We start from the raw sequence: 20,191 nt of genomic DNA, 5'->3' as shown, positions 1-20,191 counted from the left end.
CACCATCCCTGTGCTGAGTTCCCAGGTCTGTACACCCGCTGTGCCCATTATGAGGAGTTCCCACCATCCCTGTGCTGAGTTCCCGGGTCTGTACACCCGCTGTGCCCATTATGAGGGGTTCCCACCATCCCTGTGCTGAGTTCCCGGGTCTGTACACCCGCTGTGCCCATTATGAGGGGTTCTCACCATCCCTGTGCTGAGTTCCCGGGTCTGTACACCCGCTGTGCCCATTATGAGGGGTTCCCACCATTCCTGTGCTGAGTTCCCGGGTCTGTACACCCGCTGTGCCCATTATGAGGGGTTCCCACCATCCCTGTGCTGAGTTCCCAGGTCTGTACACCCGCTGTGCCCATTATGAGGAGTTCCCACCATCCCTGTGCTGAGTTCCCAGGTCTGTACACCCGCTGTGCCCATTATGAGGGGTTCCCACCATCCCTGTGCTGAGTTCCCGGGTCTGTACACCCGCTGTGCCCATTATGAGGGGTTCCCACCATCCCTATGCTGAGTTCCCAGGTCTGTACACCCGCTGTGCCCATTATGAGGGGTTCCCAACATCGCTCCTGTTGAGAGCTCACCTTCACCATTATTATTTAATTAGCACTTTACTAAACTTTTCCATAAACATAATAAAACAAAAGATAAAGCACACACAGATCTCAGACATTGAATACGGTGATTTTTTTTTTTTTATCATTTTGATTACATTCAACAAAGAAAACAATAAACATTTATATACATTAAATCTCATTTTCCAAGTCAAAAAGAGGAAATGTAGACAGGGTGGCGCTTTGTTGCCCTCTTGTGGCCATTTCAAGCCACTGCAGATGACGTTCCTCAATTCTTCACAGTGTAAGGATTACAGCAAACCTAACTGCAGATTCTCAGCTGCTTCTGTCCTGTAGATACCGAGGTGGGCTATTCCATAAATGAGTACCATGTGGGGTAATGATGTGATCTGCCCCAATTTTCTAATAAGGAACACCGCACCACCAGCACCCATCCAGACTCATATCTTTCTCATCAAAGGTAAAACCCATGGAAGGCTAATAGGATATTGCTGAGGATGCCACATTCAAAGAACCAGGCTGTCTGTGATTTGACCTGAAGCTCTGTGCCGAGTCCTGGCGGGAGGCAATTACAGGAGCAGGGGGTAGAGGAAACAGAATACTGTTGCTATGGTTGCAGGAAGAGGATGCCAGAGACAACCAGGAATATAGCATTTTTTAAAAGGAAGTCTCCATATTTCTACCACTACAGGTTCATTTTAAAGTATATCTGAACCCCAAACTGTGGATAGTTTAGAGAATTTTTTTTCTTTTTTTTGCCATCTGTGTCACCCATTGGGGTGATTTCCTTTTACTTCCTGTCCCGGTAGACACAACAGGAAGTGGTTGGAAATCTCTCCAGAGTGAGGGAAATCCCCTCTTAGTGGTCACCAGAACAGGTGTCTCCACTGGAAGACTTGCCCCCTATTCCGGTCCAGATGACAACCCAAAGTTTTGATTTTTTTTCCGATAATTTTTGCTCTAGATGGAAGCAAAATCCTTCAGTTATGTAACACCCTCTAGTGCGCAACTAGTGTAGGTACATTTATTTTGCTGACTCGTTGATAGTTGTGTGAGTTATTGGGTCGGGTTACTCCAGGTCAGGCTGGAGGACTCCACAGGGGAGGTCTCTGGTAGCTCCCCTTGATTCTGGAAGATTGGCAAAGCTTCTAGAAGTTAGTGGGCGGAGGCCAGGAGGTCCTGATCTGCATACTTGAGGGAATCTGGTCAATCCCCAGGCAGAAGGCCCTGGATCAGCCATTAAATATTGTGGAGCCTGGTCAACAGGAGAGTCGGGTAGAAGATGGAGTGCTGAAGTTTCTGTTGTGGGGCCTGGAAGGGGACCCCGAGGGGCTGGGAGGATCTGCCTCGATGCTGAAGCTGAGGAAAGTAAGGAGAGGAAGGGTGTCTAAATTTTAACAGATGTTTTGAGTGGCATCCATGTTGACCGAAAAGACAATCAAGCTAAACTGAAGGACACCCTTCCGCCCGCTCTTTACAACCAACAAACTGCCAAAGAATTGGCCACCAACCTGAAGACATCTGAGCCCCATCCCGCCACGTAGGTGAAGAGCCGCGGCCCCAGGTGTCGACTTGGGTTAATCGGATAACCACAATTCGCTCCCATGGAAAGGCCAATGTAGAAACCCAGCATCCCAACTACGACTGGCTCCAGACCCTTTGGGACCGGCTTGTTCTTGGAGTCAATGATGGCTGGAGAAAGTAAGGAGAAGAAGCCAAAGAGAGGGATCTCATTACCTTTGGGTCTTGTGCAGAAGACCACATGGCTGGCATGGGAGGATCTGGACAGTAGGAGGCCTAAACAGAAGTCTTGCCCAGTGCAGCAGGAATCAAGGGACAGTGTGAGTACCTCAAGATTTAGTGGCTCCTGTGGGGGTAGCGCTACAGTTACAAAATGGCTATTTCATGTTTTATGAACAAAACTGGAGTTAACCGTTAATTTAACCTTATTAGGTTCTTGTAACGTGACTGAATAAGCATGTGTACACCTTTGAAAGCTTCCTCGAGCCGGCCCATGCAGGCTCAGTGACTAATGGGAAGCAGCAGGGCAGAACCTAGACTTTAGGAAGTCGACATTTGCATGTCAGAGGGTTTGAGGGTCCCAAAAAGCATTGACAGGTGTTAGGAGACACCACAGAAATCATGATATCTAGTCATCTGACACCTGTCATTGCAACTGTTCACCTAGCTTTTCTGTAATTGCTACCTACTGAGTCAAGGACCTGTAACTTTGACTTTCACTTGCTGCATGCTTTTTCCAGGTCCTAGACTCAGAACCTTTGTAGCCAAACACAGCCAGGCATCTAGCATTCTCACTAGCAGGCCAGGAATGGCACCCTTCCTCTCCTGCTAGGTGGATGAGAACAACGCATTGAATGGAACCCAGGTGACATGAACTATTCCTCAAAGATATGGCCCTCAGCAGGTAATGAAGCCTTGGGAGATGCCCTAGCTTCTCTGGGTACCAGACAACCAGCTCTATCCTGGGTACACACAATGCAGCTCTATCCAGAACCCCTCTGCTGCAGCTCTCACCTGTACAACAAAAAAGGTTTAATAACTTCAGTTGTGCCGTAAATAAGGACACTTCCATAAGAGGACACAACAGTAGCCGTTAGTCCATGTGCAATGGGAAGGGACCATTGGGCCAAACTAGGACCACGCAATGGATGGCCATTCAAAGCCGATGACACAAAGAGTTGTCCAAATTGATGGTGAAGACTGGAATCTCCTTCATTTTTTCTGCTGGGGTCTCCACGTAGGTAGCCTCTTCCGCTTTGGTTTCCTGTGCCGGGTGGTGGATCTCCACCAGGATCTGGTACAGCAAGGTGCCAAAAAGAGCACCCACGCATGGTGCTACGATGGGCACCCACCACCAGTTTTTTCCGGCTCTGTAAAGGAGAAATAAAGCTTGGTTATTATTGCAGGGCTGTCCCTGGACTGGTTGATGGTTGATACGCCTATGAATACCCCACCAATGGGTCAGTGACACCATTGTGGAAGAACCATCATGGTGGAGTTATCACCCACTGAAAAATTTTCCTTAAGTCCTCGTTTACACTTGTTTCAAAATGTGGCATTGGACACATTTTATTCAAGCGCTCTGAATGCCAATCAGAGCTCCTGTCACTAAATATAATGGTGACCTTACAGTCCTGGTCACACGTTGTATTTGCTCCGCTTCAAAAATGGGGTGAGTGGGGACTGGAGAGAGAGGACTGAGCGGCAGAGGATCAGCAGAGCTGATTGACCGAAGCAGGAAAAACTAGCAATGTCACGTGTTGTGCACTGCATTGGAAAAATATAGCGGGAGGTGAGGGGGACTGGGGGGGGGAAAGATGAGCAAACCAGAGGATCAACAAAGCCGGGGGTTACTACTGAGTGGGAGATCAGCAGAACTGAGGGTTACTACTAAGCGGGGAATCAGCAGAGCTGGGGGGTTACTACTGAGCGGAGGATCAGCAGAGCTGGGGGTTACTACTGAGTGGGAGATCAGCAGAGCTGGGAGTTACTACTGAGTGGGGGATCAGCAGAACTGAGGGTTACTACTAAGCTGGGAATCAGCAGAGCTGGGGGGTTACTACTGAGTGGAGGATCAGCAGAGCTGGGGGTTACTACTGAGTGGGAGATCTGCAGAGCTGGGGGTTACTACTGAACGGGGATCGGCAGAGCTGGGGGTTACTAACGAACAGGGAATCAGCAGAGCTGGGGGGTTACTACTGAGCAGAGGATCAGCAGAGCTGGGGGTTACTACTGAGTGGGAGATCAGCAGAGCTGGGAGTTACTACTGCATGGGGGATCAGCAGAACTGAGGGTTACTACTAAGCTGGGAATCAGCAGAGCTGGGGAGTTACTACTGAGCGGAGGATCAGCAGAGCTGGGGGTTACTACTGAGTGGGAGATCTGCAGAGCTGGGGGTTACTACTGAGTGGGGGATCAGCAGAGCTGGGGGTTACTACTGAGTGGGGGATCAGCAGAGCTGAGGGTTACTACTAAGCGGGGAATCAGCAGAGCTGGGGGTTACTACTGAGCGGGGATCAGCAGAGCTGGGGGTTACTACTGAGTGGGAGATCTGCAGAGCTGGGGGTTACTACTGAGTGGGGGATCAGCAGAGCTGGGGGTTACTACTGAGTGGGGGATCAGCAGAGCTGGGGGTTACTATTGAGTGTGAGATCAGCAGAGCTGGGGGTTACTACTGAGTGGGGGATCAGCATAGCTAGGGGTTACTACTGAATGTGGGATCAGCAGAGCTGGGGTTTATTACTGAGTGGGGGATCAGCAGAGCTGAGGGTTACTACTGAGCGGGGGATCAGCAGAGCTGGGGGCTACTGCTGAGCAGAGGATCAGCAGAGCTGGGGGTTACTACTAAGTGTGAGATCAGCATAGCTAGGGGTTACTACTGAGTGGGGGATCAACAGAGCTGGGGGCTACTGCTGAGCAGAGGATCAGCAGAGCTTGGGGTTACTACTGAGTGGGGGACCAGCATAGCTAGGGGTTACTACTGAGTGGGGGATCAACAGAGCTGGGGGTTATTGCTGAGCGGGGGATCAGCAGAGCTGGGGGTTATTGCTGAGCGGGGGATCAGCAGAGCTGGGGGTTACTACTGAGTGGGGGATCAGTAGAGCTGGGGGTTACTACTGAACAGGGGGATCAGCAGAGCTGGGGGTTACTACTGAGCAGGGAATCAGCAGAGCTGGGGGTTGCTGCTTAGCGGGGGGATCTGCAAAGCTGGGGATACTACTGAGTGGGGCATCAGCAGAGATGGGAGTACTACTGAGCAGGGGATCTGCTAAATGAGGGGTACATATAGGCTGGAGATCTGCTGAACAAGGGTACCAATGAGTTGGGGATCTGCTGAAAAGGGGTACTAATGAGCAGGGGATCTGCTGAGTAGAGGTACGAGCTGGGGTTCCACTGGGCCCCTTTAAAACAAATAGAATATCAACACACACAAGGCATTTGCTAAGATTCATTAATGCTTAAAAAAAACATAATTGAAGCATCAAAAACACATAAAAAATCATGTTGAAGTGGTAGGCGCTTTAATGTTTGTTGAAGTTGAAGCAAGTGTGAATGAGCACTAAGACTGTAAGAAGATAGAGGTCCACTGGAACGAAGAGGTTCAATTCACAGCAGAGCCCAGGATTTCACAGGAGGACCAGACGTAGGGAGAGATATCTCCAGTATTATCCAGGGCACTAATAAGGATAAAGGGTCACACCCTGACACACGCCACCAAAAATTAAGGTAAATCTCTTAATGAACCCATTTACTGTTTTGGATAGGGAAGGTAAGGGTTAGAACCTCCATGATGGATACATTATGAGCGTTCTGCCCACCGAGGACCAAAAAAAAGCTGCTTGAAGTTCTAACCAGTCTCCTACGCCTCTAAATTTTAACAGATGTTTTTGAGTGGCATCCATGTTGACCGAAAAGACAATCAAGCTAAACTGAAGGACACCCTTCCTCCTGCTCTTTACAACCAACAAACTTTCAAAGAATTGGCCACCAACCTGAAGACATCTGAGCCCCATCCCGCCACGTAGGTGAAGAGCCGCGGCCCCAGGTCTCGACTCGGGTTAATCGGATAACCACAATTCGCTCCCATGGAAAGGCCAATGGAGAACACCAGCATCCCAACTACGACTGGCTCCAAACCCTTTGGGACCGGCTTGTTCTTGGAGTCAATGATGGCCAAGATGCCGACCATCAACATTGCTGTCCCCATCACCTGCATAAATATAGTTTGTGAGAAATTAGCCGAAATAAAAATATCTTAAGATGTACTGTATTGTTTGCATTTCAATTTTAAAGTGGTCACCTAAACAGGAGGTGAGGGGAAAATTTTCGGTTTTGGTTATAACCAAAACACATATTTGAGAGTTTGACAGATGACAGGTCCACTTTAAAACATGCTGTAGGTTAAAAGACAACTTATCTATCAGCTGATAAAGAGAACAATCAGAAAGAGAACCAGATAATCATCGGTGGATGAAATTGCACCATGGTGTCACCTGGTCGAGAAAACCGTTGGCGATGCTCAGGTAGGAGGCGGGGTATGAGGAAAATATGGAGGCCGTCTCTCGTGGTCCGTACACGGTCAGGTTGCCACCGGTGTAACTCTGGATGGCATCTTACAGAAAGCAAAAAAAAACAGTAACAATAAAGAGGTCCTGTTTTTCAATAGCACAAGAGACGACACAGGAGGGAGAGAAGGTGGGACTTTGTCTTACCGTAGTACAGTGCGAATGCAGCTGCCGCTCCAGCAAAAGACCCCACCACTTGGATGATGACATAGATGGGCAGTTTCCACCAGGGGAACCGACCCAGGACGCACAGGCTGAGTGAATACGCCGGATTTAGATGTCCACCTGTGGGAGAGAGGGCACAAGTGAGATCACCAGATATAAAGATTAGCTGGAAATTTTTGAGAAATTGAGAACAATTTGACAAAATTTTGACATTCACAATTTTAATACAAAGGAGGGCTTTGGTGGTTTTAATGGTTGCATTGGGCTTTCAATGGGTCATGGGAGGTTATGAAAGCTAATTTCAACTATACTGGACGTTACGTTGACCTAACCCAACTATCAACGGTAACCCAAATACTAACCCTAACAGTAACCCTAATGATCATCCTAAAGCCAACCTTAATATTAACCCAACCATCAACGGTAACCCAAATACTAACCCTAACAGTAAACCAACCATTAACATTAACCATAATGTAATGCTCATCCTAAAGCCAACCTTAATATTAACCCAACCATCAACGGTAACCCAAATACTAACCCTAACAGTAACCCAACCATTAACACTAACCCTAATGCTTATCCTAAAGCCAACCCTAATATTATACCCAACCATCAACGGTAACCCAAATACTAACCCTAACAGTAACCCAACCATTAACACTAACCCTAATGTTTATCCTAAAGCCAACCTTAATATTAACCCAACCATCAATTATAACCCAAATACTAACCCTAACAGTAAACCAACCATTAACATTAATCCTAATGCTCATCCTAAAGCCAACCTTAATATTAACCCAACCATCAATTATAACGCAAATACTAACCCTAACAGTAACCCAACCATTAACACTAACCCTAATACTCATCCTAAAGCCAACCCTAATATTAACCCAACCATCAAGGGTAACCCAAATACTAACCCTAACAGTAACTCAACCATTAACACTAACCCTAATGCTCATCCTAAAGCCAACCTTAATATTAACCCATCCATCGACGGTAACCCAAATACTAACCTAACAGTAACCCAACCATTAACACTAACCTTAATGCTCATCCTAAAGCCAACCCTAATATTAACCCAACCATCGACGGTAACCCAAATACTAACCCTAACAGTAAACCAACCATTAACACTAACCCAAATGCTCATCCTAAAGCCAACCCTAATATTAACCCAACCTTCAACGGTAACCCAAATACTAATCCTAACAGTAACTCAACCATTAACACTAACCCTAATGCTTAACCTAAAGCCAACCCTAATATTAATCCAACCATCAACGGTAACCCAAATACTAACCCTAACAGTAACTCAACCATTAACACTAACCCTATTGCTCAACCTAAAGCCAACCCTAATATTAACCCAACCATCAACGGTAATCCAAATACTAACCCTTACAGTAACCCAACCATTAACACTAACCCTAATGCTAACCCACGAACACAGGCGTAGGTCACGTCCGCATATATAAACGATATTCAAACCACACATGTGAGGTATCACCAGGAACGTTAGAGTGAGAGCAATAGTTCTAGCCCAGGACCTCCTCTGTAACTCTAAACATGTAACCCGTAAAAAAATTTAAAGTGTCGCCTATAGAGATTTTTAAGTACCGACATTTGGCGCCATTCCACAAGTGTGCACAAATTTAAAGAGTGACATGTTAGGTATCTATTTACTCAGCGTAACATCATCTTTCACATTATACAAAAAATTGGGCTAACTTTATTGTTTTTTTTTTTTATTCAGGAAAGCGGTTATATCACCTAGCAGTGCCACGTGGCTGAAATTAGCTTCAAATTTTTCAAAAATTCTAACAAAGGCAATTTTTTTTTCCTGATTCAGAACCTGCTCAGCACCTGAGAAGTAGGAGCTGTGGCCACACCCAGGAGCACCTGGCAGCCAGATGGGTAAGGATGAGTAAACAGTTGAAGGTACTTGATTTGGTTTAAGAAATGTGTGCTAAATGACATCTACAGTAATCTAGAAATGAACGTACCTGACACACCCCCCGACACGTAAATCGCGATGACGACAGCGATGGCTCCAGCCAGGTACATGCAGAAGAAGTTCCCTTTGGTGTTCTGGCTGGTGACTCCCTGCGCCGTGGCCGCAACGGTGATCAGCTGCAAAGGAAAAAGAAATGGCGGATGCTTTAGTTGGATCGTGTACATATGGCATTATATATACGTTGTAATACATTGTTTCTCTTCGTTTCCTCTCAAGACTTCTTCAGGAGCGATCAATCCATTATACTGTGGGAGTGGCCAGTCTTGAAATCCTAGTAGGCGGGCTCTAGCTTTCCTCATGGGTGTGGCAAGGAAAGAAGAGTGCGGAGAGTGTAAAACAAAAACCCGCCCCAGATCTGGTGACCTTCGCTGCGCACAAGGGGCGTTGGCGGCCTCTAGCTCGCTCACACCGTTGGGCAATCATTCTGGGGCTCAAGGTCACCTGAGCTTCTCATAAATTGACAGGATCATGTACATATGGCATTATATATACATTGAAATACATTGTTTGTCTTCGTTTTCCTCTCAAGACTTCTTTAGGAGCGATCAATCCATTATACTGTGGGAGTGGCCAGTCTTGAAATCCTAGTAGGCGGGCTCTAGCTTTCCTCATGGGTGTGGCAAGGAAAGAAGAGTGCGGAGAGTGTAAAACAAAAACCCTCCCCAGATCTGGTGACCATCGCTGCGCACAAGGGGCGTTGGCGGCCTCTAGCTCGCTCACGGCGTTGGACAATCGTCCTGGGGTTCAAGGTCACCTGAGCTTCTCCTAAATTGACAGGATTGTGTACATATGGCATTATCTATACATTGTTTCTCTTCATTTCCTCTCAAGACTTCTTCAGGAGCGATCAATCCATTATACTGTGGGAGCGGCCAGTCTTGAAATCCTAGTGGGTGGGCCCTAGCCTTTCTCATGGGTGTGGCAAGGAAGAAGAGTGCAGAGGAGAGGGTAAAACAAAAACCCGGCCCAGATCTGGTGACCTTCGCTGCGCACAAGGGGCGTTGGCGGGCCTCCAGCTCGCTCACGGCGTTGGGCAATCGTCCTGGGGTTCAAGGTCACCAGATAAATTGACAATTGCACCATTTCCCTAAAAAACAGGATTTGAAAGCGCAATACGGGGAACTTTCACATCACGCCCATCGGACTGAAGAACATTTATTTTTGGATATGGGCCAGATTTCGAAATCAAACCTCCACGGCTCTTTACAAGAAAAGGTGGATATAAAAGAAAAAAAACCACACATTTGATTGTAAAAAAAAAAAAAAAAAAGGATGAGAGATTTTTTTGAGGGGTATTAAAAAAATGAGCATCAGCATGGATTGGAGGAGTCCAACTGCAGGTGGTCGGAACCCAAAACAAAGGGGAGGAGCTTGCCTTTGCAGCATATGAGTCTGTTAGAGGTCAATAGCTGGAAGGAGATATGCATTTCACTCACCGGCGTCCCCTTTCATATCTCCTGCCAGTCATTGGACTCAACTATTGTAACTTATGCAACCTGCAATGTTATGCTGTAGCACAATAAAAGGGGGAAGGGAAGTCTATTAGGAACCAGCACCCTGTTCATTCTGTGTTTATCTCTCAGTTTGCTACAGTTCAATGCGTTACACTCCATAGCTAGATAAAGGTTTCCAACATCTGGCAGCATCATCATATTTATTTTTTTTTTTCAAAAAAAACCATCATTTTTTCCAGTGGAAATTTATGAAATTTGGAAGATTTTGGCAAAGTTCACCATTTTTGGCGGAATGCATTGGAGTCCAAGGGGATGGTGAAATGAAGAACTTTTTTTTTTTATGGTTTTCAGAGCGCAATGGGCTATAAATGGCTCCTGAGGGTTCCAGAAGCTCCTTCTACCCATCCATCCCACCTGCCTGACGAAGGGGCCCTGTGTGGCTCCGAAACGTTACTGTATGTGTACCTTGTGACCAGGTGAATAAAGCTTTGAACCCTTCTGAGGAATCCTTGGTGTGCCAATGACATTTCTCCATTCTACCCATCCTGGGCCCCTTTATTTTATTTTATTTATTTTTATTTTTTTTTTAATAAAAAAATTTAAAATAACAGCAGAAAAATAAATACAAAAAATACAAAAAAAAAAAAAAAACAATGCCATTCTACCCATCCAGGGCCCCTTTATTTTATTGTTTTTTTTTTTTCACAAAACAAGAAAAAAAATAATAAAAATGTAAAATAACAGCACTAAAATAAATTAAAAAATACAAAAAAAAATGCCATTCTACCCATCCTGGGCCCCTTTATTTTATTTTACTTATTTTTATTTTTTTTTAATAAAAAAATTTAAAATAGCAGAAAAATAAATACAAAAAAAAAAAAAAACAATGCCATTCTACCCATCCCGGGCCCCTTTATTTTATTGTTTTTTTTTTTTTCACAAAACAAGAAGAAAAAATAATAAAAATGTAAAATAACAGCACTAAAATAAATTAAAAAATACAAAAAAAAATGCCATTCTACCCATCCTGGGCCCCTTTATTTTATTGTTTGTTTGTTTTTGTTTTCACAAAACAAGAAAAAAAAAAAGTAAAATAACAGCATTAAAATAAATACAAAAAAACCCAATGCCATTCTACCCATCCTGGGCCCTTTTATTTTATTTTATTGTTTTTTTTTTTCACAAAACTAGAAGAAAAAATAATAAAAATGTAAAATAACAGCACTAAAATAAATTTTAAAAAATACAAAAAAAAAAACAATGCCATTCTACCCATCCTGGGCCCCTTTATTTTATTTTATTGTTTTTTTTTTTCACAAAACTAGAAGAAAAAATAATAAAAATGTAAAATAACAGCACTAAAATAAATACAAAAAATACAAAAAAAACCCCAAAAAAATAAAACAATGCCATTCTACCAATCCTGGGCCCCTTTATTTTATTATTTGTTTGTTTTTGTTTTTTCGCAAAACAAGAAGAAAAAATAATAGCACTAAAATAAATACAAAAAAAAAAAATGCCATTCTACCCATCCTGGGCCCCTTTATTTTATTGTTTGTTTTTTTTTTTCACAAAACAAGAAGAAAAAATAATCAAAATGGAAAATAACAGCACTAAAATAAATACAAAAATTACAAAAAAAAAAACAATGTACAGAGAATTGTACAATCCACCATCCTGACCAGATGATCCTCGAAAAAATGTTCCAGTCTCGGATTCTCCGATCTCAGTCTCTCTGCCAGGATGGGTTAATAATCTTGGCAGAGGTGGATTGGCGAGGACTGCGGGTAATACGGGTCGTACTCTGCCCTCTACTGATACATTCCATAATCAGGAATTTTTATGGGGATGAAGTAGCTGAGAAGTGATAAATAATTCCGATAACGACCAGTAAACAGCTGTGATTACTAATGTGAGGTATGGTGGCACATAGTCAGCTGATGGCAGGCTTCCCGGCAGCCTCACCGACATGCTGCCACTCACGATGATGGGCCACCGCCGAGCGAGCCAGAGAGAGAGAGAAATGAGACACGGACACCCGGTGTGATGGGGGAGAAATATACTGAAGGGCAAATCACAGGTATTACTCAACATTATGCTAACCCTAACACCAACCCTAATCCTAAACCTTACCCTAATGCTAACCCTAACTCTATCCCTATTACTCCCTAACTCTAACCTTATTACTAACCCTAACTCCAATGCTATCCCTAACACCAACCCAGATACTAGCCCTAACTCTATCCCTATCAATACCCCTTATGCTAAATCTAACTCTAACCCTAATCCTAATCCTAGCACTAGCCCTCCCTAACTCTAACCCCAATGCTAACCCTAACTCTAATCATAATTCTAGCCCTAAATCTAACCCTAGTACTTCTTACCTAAATGTTAACTCTATGCCTAACCCTAACACTAACTTTAATACTAGTCCTAACTCTAACCCTTATACCCTAACTTTAACACTAATGCTAACCCTAACCCTAATGCCAAGCCTAACTCTAACACTAACCTTAACTCTTACCCTAACTCCAACCCTTATGCTAACTCTAATGTTATCCCTAGCATTAACCTCAACCTAACCCTAAATCTAACCCTAGTACTTCTTCCCTTAATGTTAACCCTAACTCTAATGCCAATTCTAACTCTTACACTATCCCTAACACTAACCTCAATGCTAACCCTAACTCTAATCATAATGCTAGCCCCAAATCTATATCTAGTACTTCTTACCTAAATGTTAACTCTATAGCTCACCCTAACACTAACCTTCATACTAGTCCTAACTCTAACCCTTATACCCTAACTTTAACACTAATGCTAACCCAAACCCTAACCCTAATGCCAAGCCTAACTCTAACACTATCCCTAACACTAATCCTAACTCCAACCCTTATGCTAACTCTAACCCTAATGACAAGCCTAACTCAAATGCTATCCCAATGCTAACCCTAACTTTAACCCTAACACTATCCCTAATGTTAACCCTGGCTCCAATGCTACCCCTAACACCAACCCAAACTCTATCCCTATCACTACCCCTTATGCTAAATCTAACTGTAACCCTAACGCTAATGCTATTCCCAATGCTAACCCTAACTCTAACCCTAGCACAATCCCTCCCTAACTCAAAATCTAAGCCTAACTCTAACACTATCCCTAACACTAACCTTAATGCAAACCCTAACTCTAACCCTAACCTAACACTATGCCTCCATAACTCTAACCCTAGCACTGCATTTAACGCTAACCCTAATGCTAAACCTAACTCTAACCTTAATGACAAGCCTAACGCTAATGCTATCCCTCCCTAACTCTAATGCCATCCCTAACACTAACCTCAATGCTAACCGTAACTCTAATCATAATGCTAGCCCTAAATCTAACCCTAACTCTAATGTTATCTCTAACGCCAACACTTAACCTAATACTAACCCTAACACTATCCTTCTCTAACCCTTTATATCCTAACTCTAACCCTTATGCTAAACCTAACTCTATCCTCCCTAACTCTAGTGCTAATCCTAGCTCCAACTCTAATGCTATCCCTAACATTAACCTCAATGCTAACCCTAAATCTAACCCTAGTACTTCTTACCTTAATGTTAACCCTAACTCTAATGCTATCCCTAACCCTAACGCTAACCTTAATACTAGCCCTAACTCTAACCCTTATACCCTAACACTAATGCTAACCCTAAACTCTAATGCCAAGTCCAACTCTAACACTATCCCTAACACCAACCCTAACTCCAACCCTTATGTTAACCCTAATGTTATCCCTAACACCAACCCTAATGCTAATCCTATTATTAGCCCTAACTCTTCCTTCCTTCCTAACTCTAACTCTATCACTACACATAACTCTAACCCTAATGACAAGCCTAACTCTAATGCTATCCCCAATGCTAACCCTAACTAGAACCCTAACACTATCCCTAACTAACTCTAAGGCTATGCTTAACATTAACCTCAATGCGAACCCTAACTATAACCATAATGCTAGCACTAAATCTAACCCTAACTCTTACCCTAATGCTAACCCTAACTCTAATGTTATCCATAACACTAGCCCTCATACTAGTCCTAGCTCTAACCCTATTGATAAACCTAGCTCTAACCCTAACACAAACCTTAATACTAGTCCTAACTCTAACCCTTATACCCTAACTCTAACACTAATTCTAAACCTAACTCTAACCCTAACACTATCCCTCCCTAACTCTAACCCTAATGCTAACCCAAAATCTATCCCTATCCCTATCACTACACCTAACTCTAACCCTACCTCTAACCTTAATGCCAAGCCTAACTCTAACGTTATCCCTAACACTAACCTCAATACTAACTCTAACCAAAACATAAGCCCTAAATCTAACCCTAACTCCAGCCCTTATGTTAAACATAACTCTAAACTTAATGCCAAGCCTAACTCTAAAGCTATCTCCAACACTAATCTGAAACAAGAGACACAACACCATAATCACAGGACTACCCGTGCACGGCCTTTGGAAGAGACCGCAACATTGCAGAGCCATCCAATACTTTCTTGACCACCCATGGTGCTTGGCTCTCACACGGCCAGGTGTGCCTTATCCATTATGGCCCTTCATTGAGGAAACCTCCCATGAAACAGTTCTGTTCTACCATGGTTGTAGATCTGTGGTCCTCACAGTTTTTCACCAGTAGGGGTGAGGTTGGGGTTCACCATTACCAAGGCTTGAAGGTGCGAGATTCACGGTCCCGGACAATTTATGTGTAGATCTGCCCCAAAGAATTTTCTTTTAAACCTCAATGCACTGCATGGCCTTTGAACAATGGCCAGTCAGCTTGGAAGGACCAATGGGGGTGGGGGCTTTCAGATAAACCAGACCATCTCACTATAAAAAGGGGGGGGGGGGGGCACAAGAGTAGGCATAGTGACAAACTGCATAGGGAAAGATCAGGGTCAACTGTACTTCAATTCTGGTTGCTGGCAATTTGGACCGTCAACCCCTTTGCTACATTTTTGTTTCTTATTATTGGGGGGGGGGGGGGTGGAGAGGTGTTTCGTATTTTATTTTGTGGTTGTTTTGAGGTCAACGGTCACTTTTGCTGCTGCCCAATACATAGCAATTTTTTTTTTTGGTACCCGGTGCCGGTGGCCAGCCATCCTATGCTTTTTTTTGGCAATAGTTTGCCTCCTCCCCGTAGACTTCACTGGGATTGGCCTCTAAGTTCGGGTTTGCCGAATTTGGAACAAGATTTGCCGAACCTTTTGTGAATAGAACCTGGGCACATATTTGGTCACCTTAACAGGTGTCCCCTCTGTTCTCCTGTTATGGTGACAACTCTAACATTTGGATTAAATTTGGATTTGGATAGTTGTCACCGTTTATGACCCAGTGATAATGGTCACCAGGACAAAAAGGTCACCAGGATAAAAAAAAAGACGATGTATCTCACATAGACAGCAATAAAAAAGGTTTGGCTTTTCATATACTTTAATCAATCCCCCCACCCCCAATGCAATTCCACCATTATCCATATCATGCCAATATTTTTGAAAACATTTTTGGATTACTCACAAGCAACACAAAGACTCCAAGAAATTCGGCGAGGCATTCCCGGGCGAGGGTGTTCCTGAGTCTCAGCCGGTTCTGCAGCCTCTCCCGTGCAGGCCGGCATGCCATGTCACGTCAGGTACCAGCAGAGGACGAGAGGATGAAGAGGAGGGGTGATGTCTTCTTATACGGAGCCCTATCACAAGGAGATAAGAGGGTCACCCAACCGCACATCGCCAACTTATCTGCTCCATTATACCACCTACCTGTCCAAAGATCTGCAGTCACGGCAGGTCAGGGAATACAACCCCCATAATCAGCATTTCGGCGAATGTTTGTTTTGTTTTTTTACATTTCTCCAGTTGGAATAAATCTTTTTATAATTTTTTTTTTTTTATTTTGCATAATTAACTTTTTTTCAATGAAAATTGTGAATCGTTGGGGCTCCTCTCATACCTAAAATGGTTTACAAAATTTTGCAATGTAAAGATCTGAGAGTTTTGAAATTAGTTTATTTTTTTGAATTTTTTTTTAGAGTTTAGATTACTTTATTCTTTTTTTTTTTGTTTTGTTTTTACATTTCTTTTAAAGGTATTTTCATACCTCAGGGTATATAACCCCACAAACAGCTTTTCGGCGAATGTTTTTTTTTTTTATTATTATTTATTTTATTTTTTTTTTTACATTTTTTAAGTTAGAACAAACCTTTTATTTTTTATTTTTTTTATTTTGTATAATTGCATTTTTTTCTTTTCATTGAAAAATGTTGGGGCCTCTGTACCTAAAATGGTTAACAAAAAAAGTTTTTTTTATAGGTTAAGTGCATTGTAAAGCTCTGAGTGTTTTGAACATTCTTTATTATATATATATATTTTTTTTTTAGAGCGTCAATTACTTTTTGTTTTTGTTGTTGTTTATACATTTCTTTTAAATGGTTTTAAAAATGTGCAGATCACAGGCAATTTCGTGCATATTCAGGGACTGTTCCTGTTGGCACTGATTTCTGCTGCAGAAGACATTTTTTTTTTTAGCAGCAAATAATCTGAGAAAACTCCAAAAAAATGGTTATTTTTAGTGTGCTCGGTACTCAAGGGGAACACAAACAAGAAAAAAAAAATTTAAAGCTAAAGTTTAACCTTTATATATTTTTCCTTTCCTGGTTCCTCTTTTGCCCTTACCAATGATAATAACATTTTAAATAAAACAATTTAATTTCCATTTGCATACCTCAGGGTATATAACACCATAATCGGCGTTTTGATTAATGTTTTTATTTATTTGTTTGTGTATTTATTTATTTATTTTTACACTTTTCCAGTTAGAACAAATATTTTATTGTTTTTGTTTTTATATTTTGCATAATTCATTTTTTTTATTGAAAATTGTAAATTGTTGGGGCCTCTGTTGCACCTAAAATGGTTTATTAAAAAAATGTTTTTCATAGGTTAAGTGCAATGTAATGCTCTGAGAGTTTTGAAATTTGTTTAAGATTTTTTTTCTTTTTTTTAGAGTTTCAAGTAATTTATTATTTTTTTGTTGTTTTTACATTTCTTTTTAATGGTTTTAAAATTGTGCAGATCCCTGGTGATTTATTCAGGGATTGTTCCTGTTGGTACTGCTTTCTGCGGCAGGAGACATTTTTTTTAAACAGCAAAAAATCTGAGAAACCTATTAAAAGAAATGTATTTTTAGTTAAGGGAAACAAAAAAAAAAAAATTAAAGCTGAGGTTTAACTTTCATACATTTCTCCTTTCCTGGTTTCGCTTTCACCCTCATCAAAGATAATGAGATTTAAAAAAAAAAAAAATAATAATTTCCATTTCAGACCTCCCTCTTTTTTAGACCCGGTGATGTCAGGGAAGGTCAGATTTAGGAAGAGGGTACATCAGATTTTGTTTTGTGACCTCTAATTTATTTTTTTTTTAAATTAAAGCTGGAAAATATTTGATTAATTCCAGTAACGGATTTCTAAGCAATGGTTTCCCTCCTGCGTAGATCAACATTCCGCTCATATGATTTCTGTCTAATAAACAGAAACAAAAATCGATGACGGTTTATTATCTTTGTTACGGTTTTTATCTCCAGTGAGAAGTAAATAAGAAATCATCAGTAATGAACTCTGATCTCTAATGAACTCACTGGAGGAAAAAAAAAAAACAAAAAACATCAGATTGAAAATAAATTTCTTGAGTTTGGAAATTTGAAGTGACCGGATTACACAATCGGAATCAGTTATTGATCAGTCTGCTACATTGTATCAGATCAATGGTTGGGATTGGATCTTCCTTGAAATGCTAAACAAACATGTATCCATTTTTTTTCTGTATGCTTCCATTGGATGTGGGATTTATTTATTTCCTGTTTTTTTTTTTTTAATTTTGATAATTTTTTTTATTTGATTTATTTTTTTTTATTTGATTTAATTTGTTTCACATCCACTTAGATTTACTGATAAATATGTGAAATGTATTTTTATTTTTTTTTTAGTTTTTATTTGATTTAATTTGTTTCACATCCACTTAGATTTAATTATAAATATGTGAAATGTATTTCATTTTTTTTTTATTTATTTAATTTGTTTCACATCCACTTATATTTAATCAGAAATATGTGAAACGTATTTCATTTTTTAAATTTTTTATTTGGTTTAATTTGTTTCACAGCTACGTAGATTTAATGATAAATATGTGAAATGTATTTATTTTTTGATAGGCTGCACATTTTTAAAATGCCAGCCAGTTTTTTCTGACCTGATTAACTGCTTTTTTTTAATTCCACCAGTTTTTTTTTATTATTATTATTAAACTATATCTAAATGCAAAACTTTTTTTTTTTTCTTGAATTTTGGATAAAGTAAGGGAGGGTTTATAATGATGATCAGTTTTTTCTTTTTTTGCCATTTGTGGCTCATTGGGGAGATTTCCCTTCACTTCCTGTCTCATAGTTAAAACAGGAAGTGAGAGGAAATCCCTCCAAAGTGAGGGAATACCTGGTTGTCACCAGAACAAGTCTCCCCATTGGAAGATTTTCCATCTCTTCCTGTTCTGGTGGAAACCCAAAATTTAGGACCTGACCCGATTATTTATTTATTTATTTTATCCCACCAGGATTTTTTTTTTAATTAAAATAGAACTAAAGGTGAAACTTTATTTTTTTTCATTTTGAATAGAGAAAGGATGGTTATAACCACAGTTTTGTTTTGTTTTTTGCCATCTGTGACCCATTGGGGAGTTTTCCTTTCACTTCCTGTCCCATAGCAAAAGCAGGAAGTGAAAGGAAATCCCTCCAAAGTGAGGGAATTCCTGGTTGTCACCAGAACTAGTGTCCCCTCTGGAAGAATTTTCCTTCACTTCCTGTCTCACAGCTAAAACAGAAAACGAGAGGAAATCCCTCCACAGTGAAGGAATGTCACCAGGTTGTCACCAGAACTAGCGTCCCCAATGGAAGATTGCCTTCACTTCCTGTCTCGCTCCAAAAACAGGAAGTGAGAGGAAATCCCTCCAAAATGGTGGATTGTGACCAAAACTTGTGTACCCATTGGAAGATTTTCTTTTAATTCCTGTTCTGGTGGCAACCCAAAATTTGGGACCTGACCTGATTGTTTTTTTTTTTTATCCCACCAGGATTTTTTTAAATTAAAATAAAACTAAAGGTAAAACTTTTTTTTTTCATTTTGGATAGAGAAAAGGAGGGTAATAACCCCTGTCATTTTTTTCGCCATCTGTGACCCATTGGGGAGTTTTCCTTTCACTTCCTGTATCATAGCCACAACAGGAAGTGAAAGGAAATCCATCCAAAGTGAGGAGATCCCAGGACTAGTGTTCCCTCCAAAGTGAAAGAATCCCTGAACTAGTGACCCCATTGGAAGATTTCACCTCCATTTCTGTTTTGGTGACCACCTGTTGACTGTGGCATCTTCATACTGGAAGGCCAGTCACACAGTGGCTCTGCACCACCTGTTGACTTGTTGGCTTCCAATGTGGTGTCTTCATACTGAAAGACCAAGCCAACAATGGCCCTCCACCATGACAGCACCACCTGTTGGCTTCCACTGGGGTGTCTTCATACTGAAAAACCAATCTAACAATGGTCCTCCACCATGACAGCACCACCTGTTGACTCGTTGGCTTCCACTGTGGTGTCTTCATTTTGGAAGACCAAGCCAACAATGGTCCTCCACCATGACAGCACCACCTGTTGACTCTTTGGCTTCCACTGTGGTGTCTTGATACTGGAAGATCAATCCAACAATGGTCCTCCACCATGACAGCACCACCTGTTGACTCGGTTTGCACTGTGGTGTCATCATACTGGAAGACCAATCCAACAATCATCCTTCACCATGACAGCACCA

The 20,191-nt window shown here is 41.8% G+C and overlaps 1 protein-coding gene across 1 annotated transcript; it reads right to left on the bottom strand.

Annotated features, from left to right (window-relative positions):
- Nucleotides 1-584: 584 nt before the first annotated feature.
- On the bottom strand, nucleotides 585-18,576 carry AQP10 (aquaporin 10). The gene is made up of 6 exons (XM_073609230.1): nucleotides 15,862-18,576; nucleotides 8,830-8,956; nucleotides 6,800-6,937; nucleotides 6,581-6,699; nucleotides 6,080-6,297; nucleotides 585-3,457 (listed from the first exon to the last, which is right to left on the bottom strand). The coding sequence occupies exons 1-6, from the start codon at nucleotides 15,964-15,966 to the stop codon at nucleotides 3,244-3,246; spliced, it is 921 nt and encodes a 306-aa protein (XP_073465331.1). The 5' UTR covers nucleotides 15,967-18,576; the 3' UTR covers nucleotides 585-3,243.
- Between the last annotated feature and the right edge of the window lie 1,615 nt (nucleotides 18,577-20,191).

The sequence above is a fragment of the Aquarana catesbeiana genome, linkage group LG13 (genome assembly GCF_042186555.1).
Source record: "Aquarana catesbeiana isolate 2022-GZ linkage group LG13, ASM4218655v1, whole genome shotgun sequence".
In the NCBI taxonomy this organism is placed as follows: Eukaryota; Metazoa; Chordata; class Amphibia; order Anura; family Ranidae; genus Aquarana; species Aquarana catesbeiana.
The sequence above is the reverse complement of the archived record's forward strand: the minus strand, read 5'-3'. Positions and strand labels throughout refer to the sequence as shown.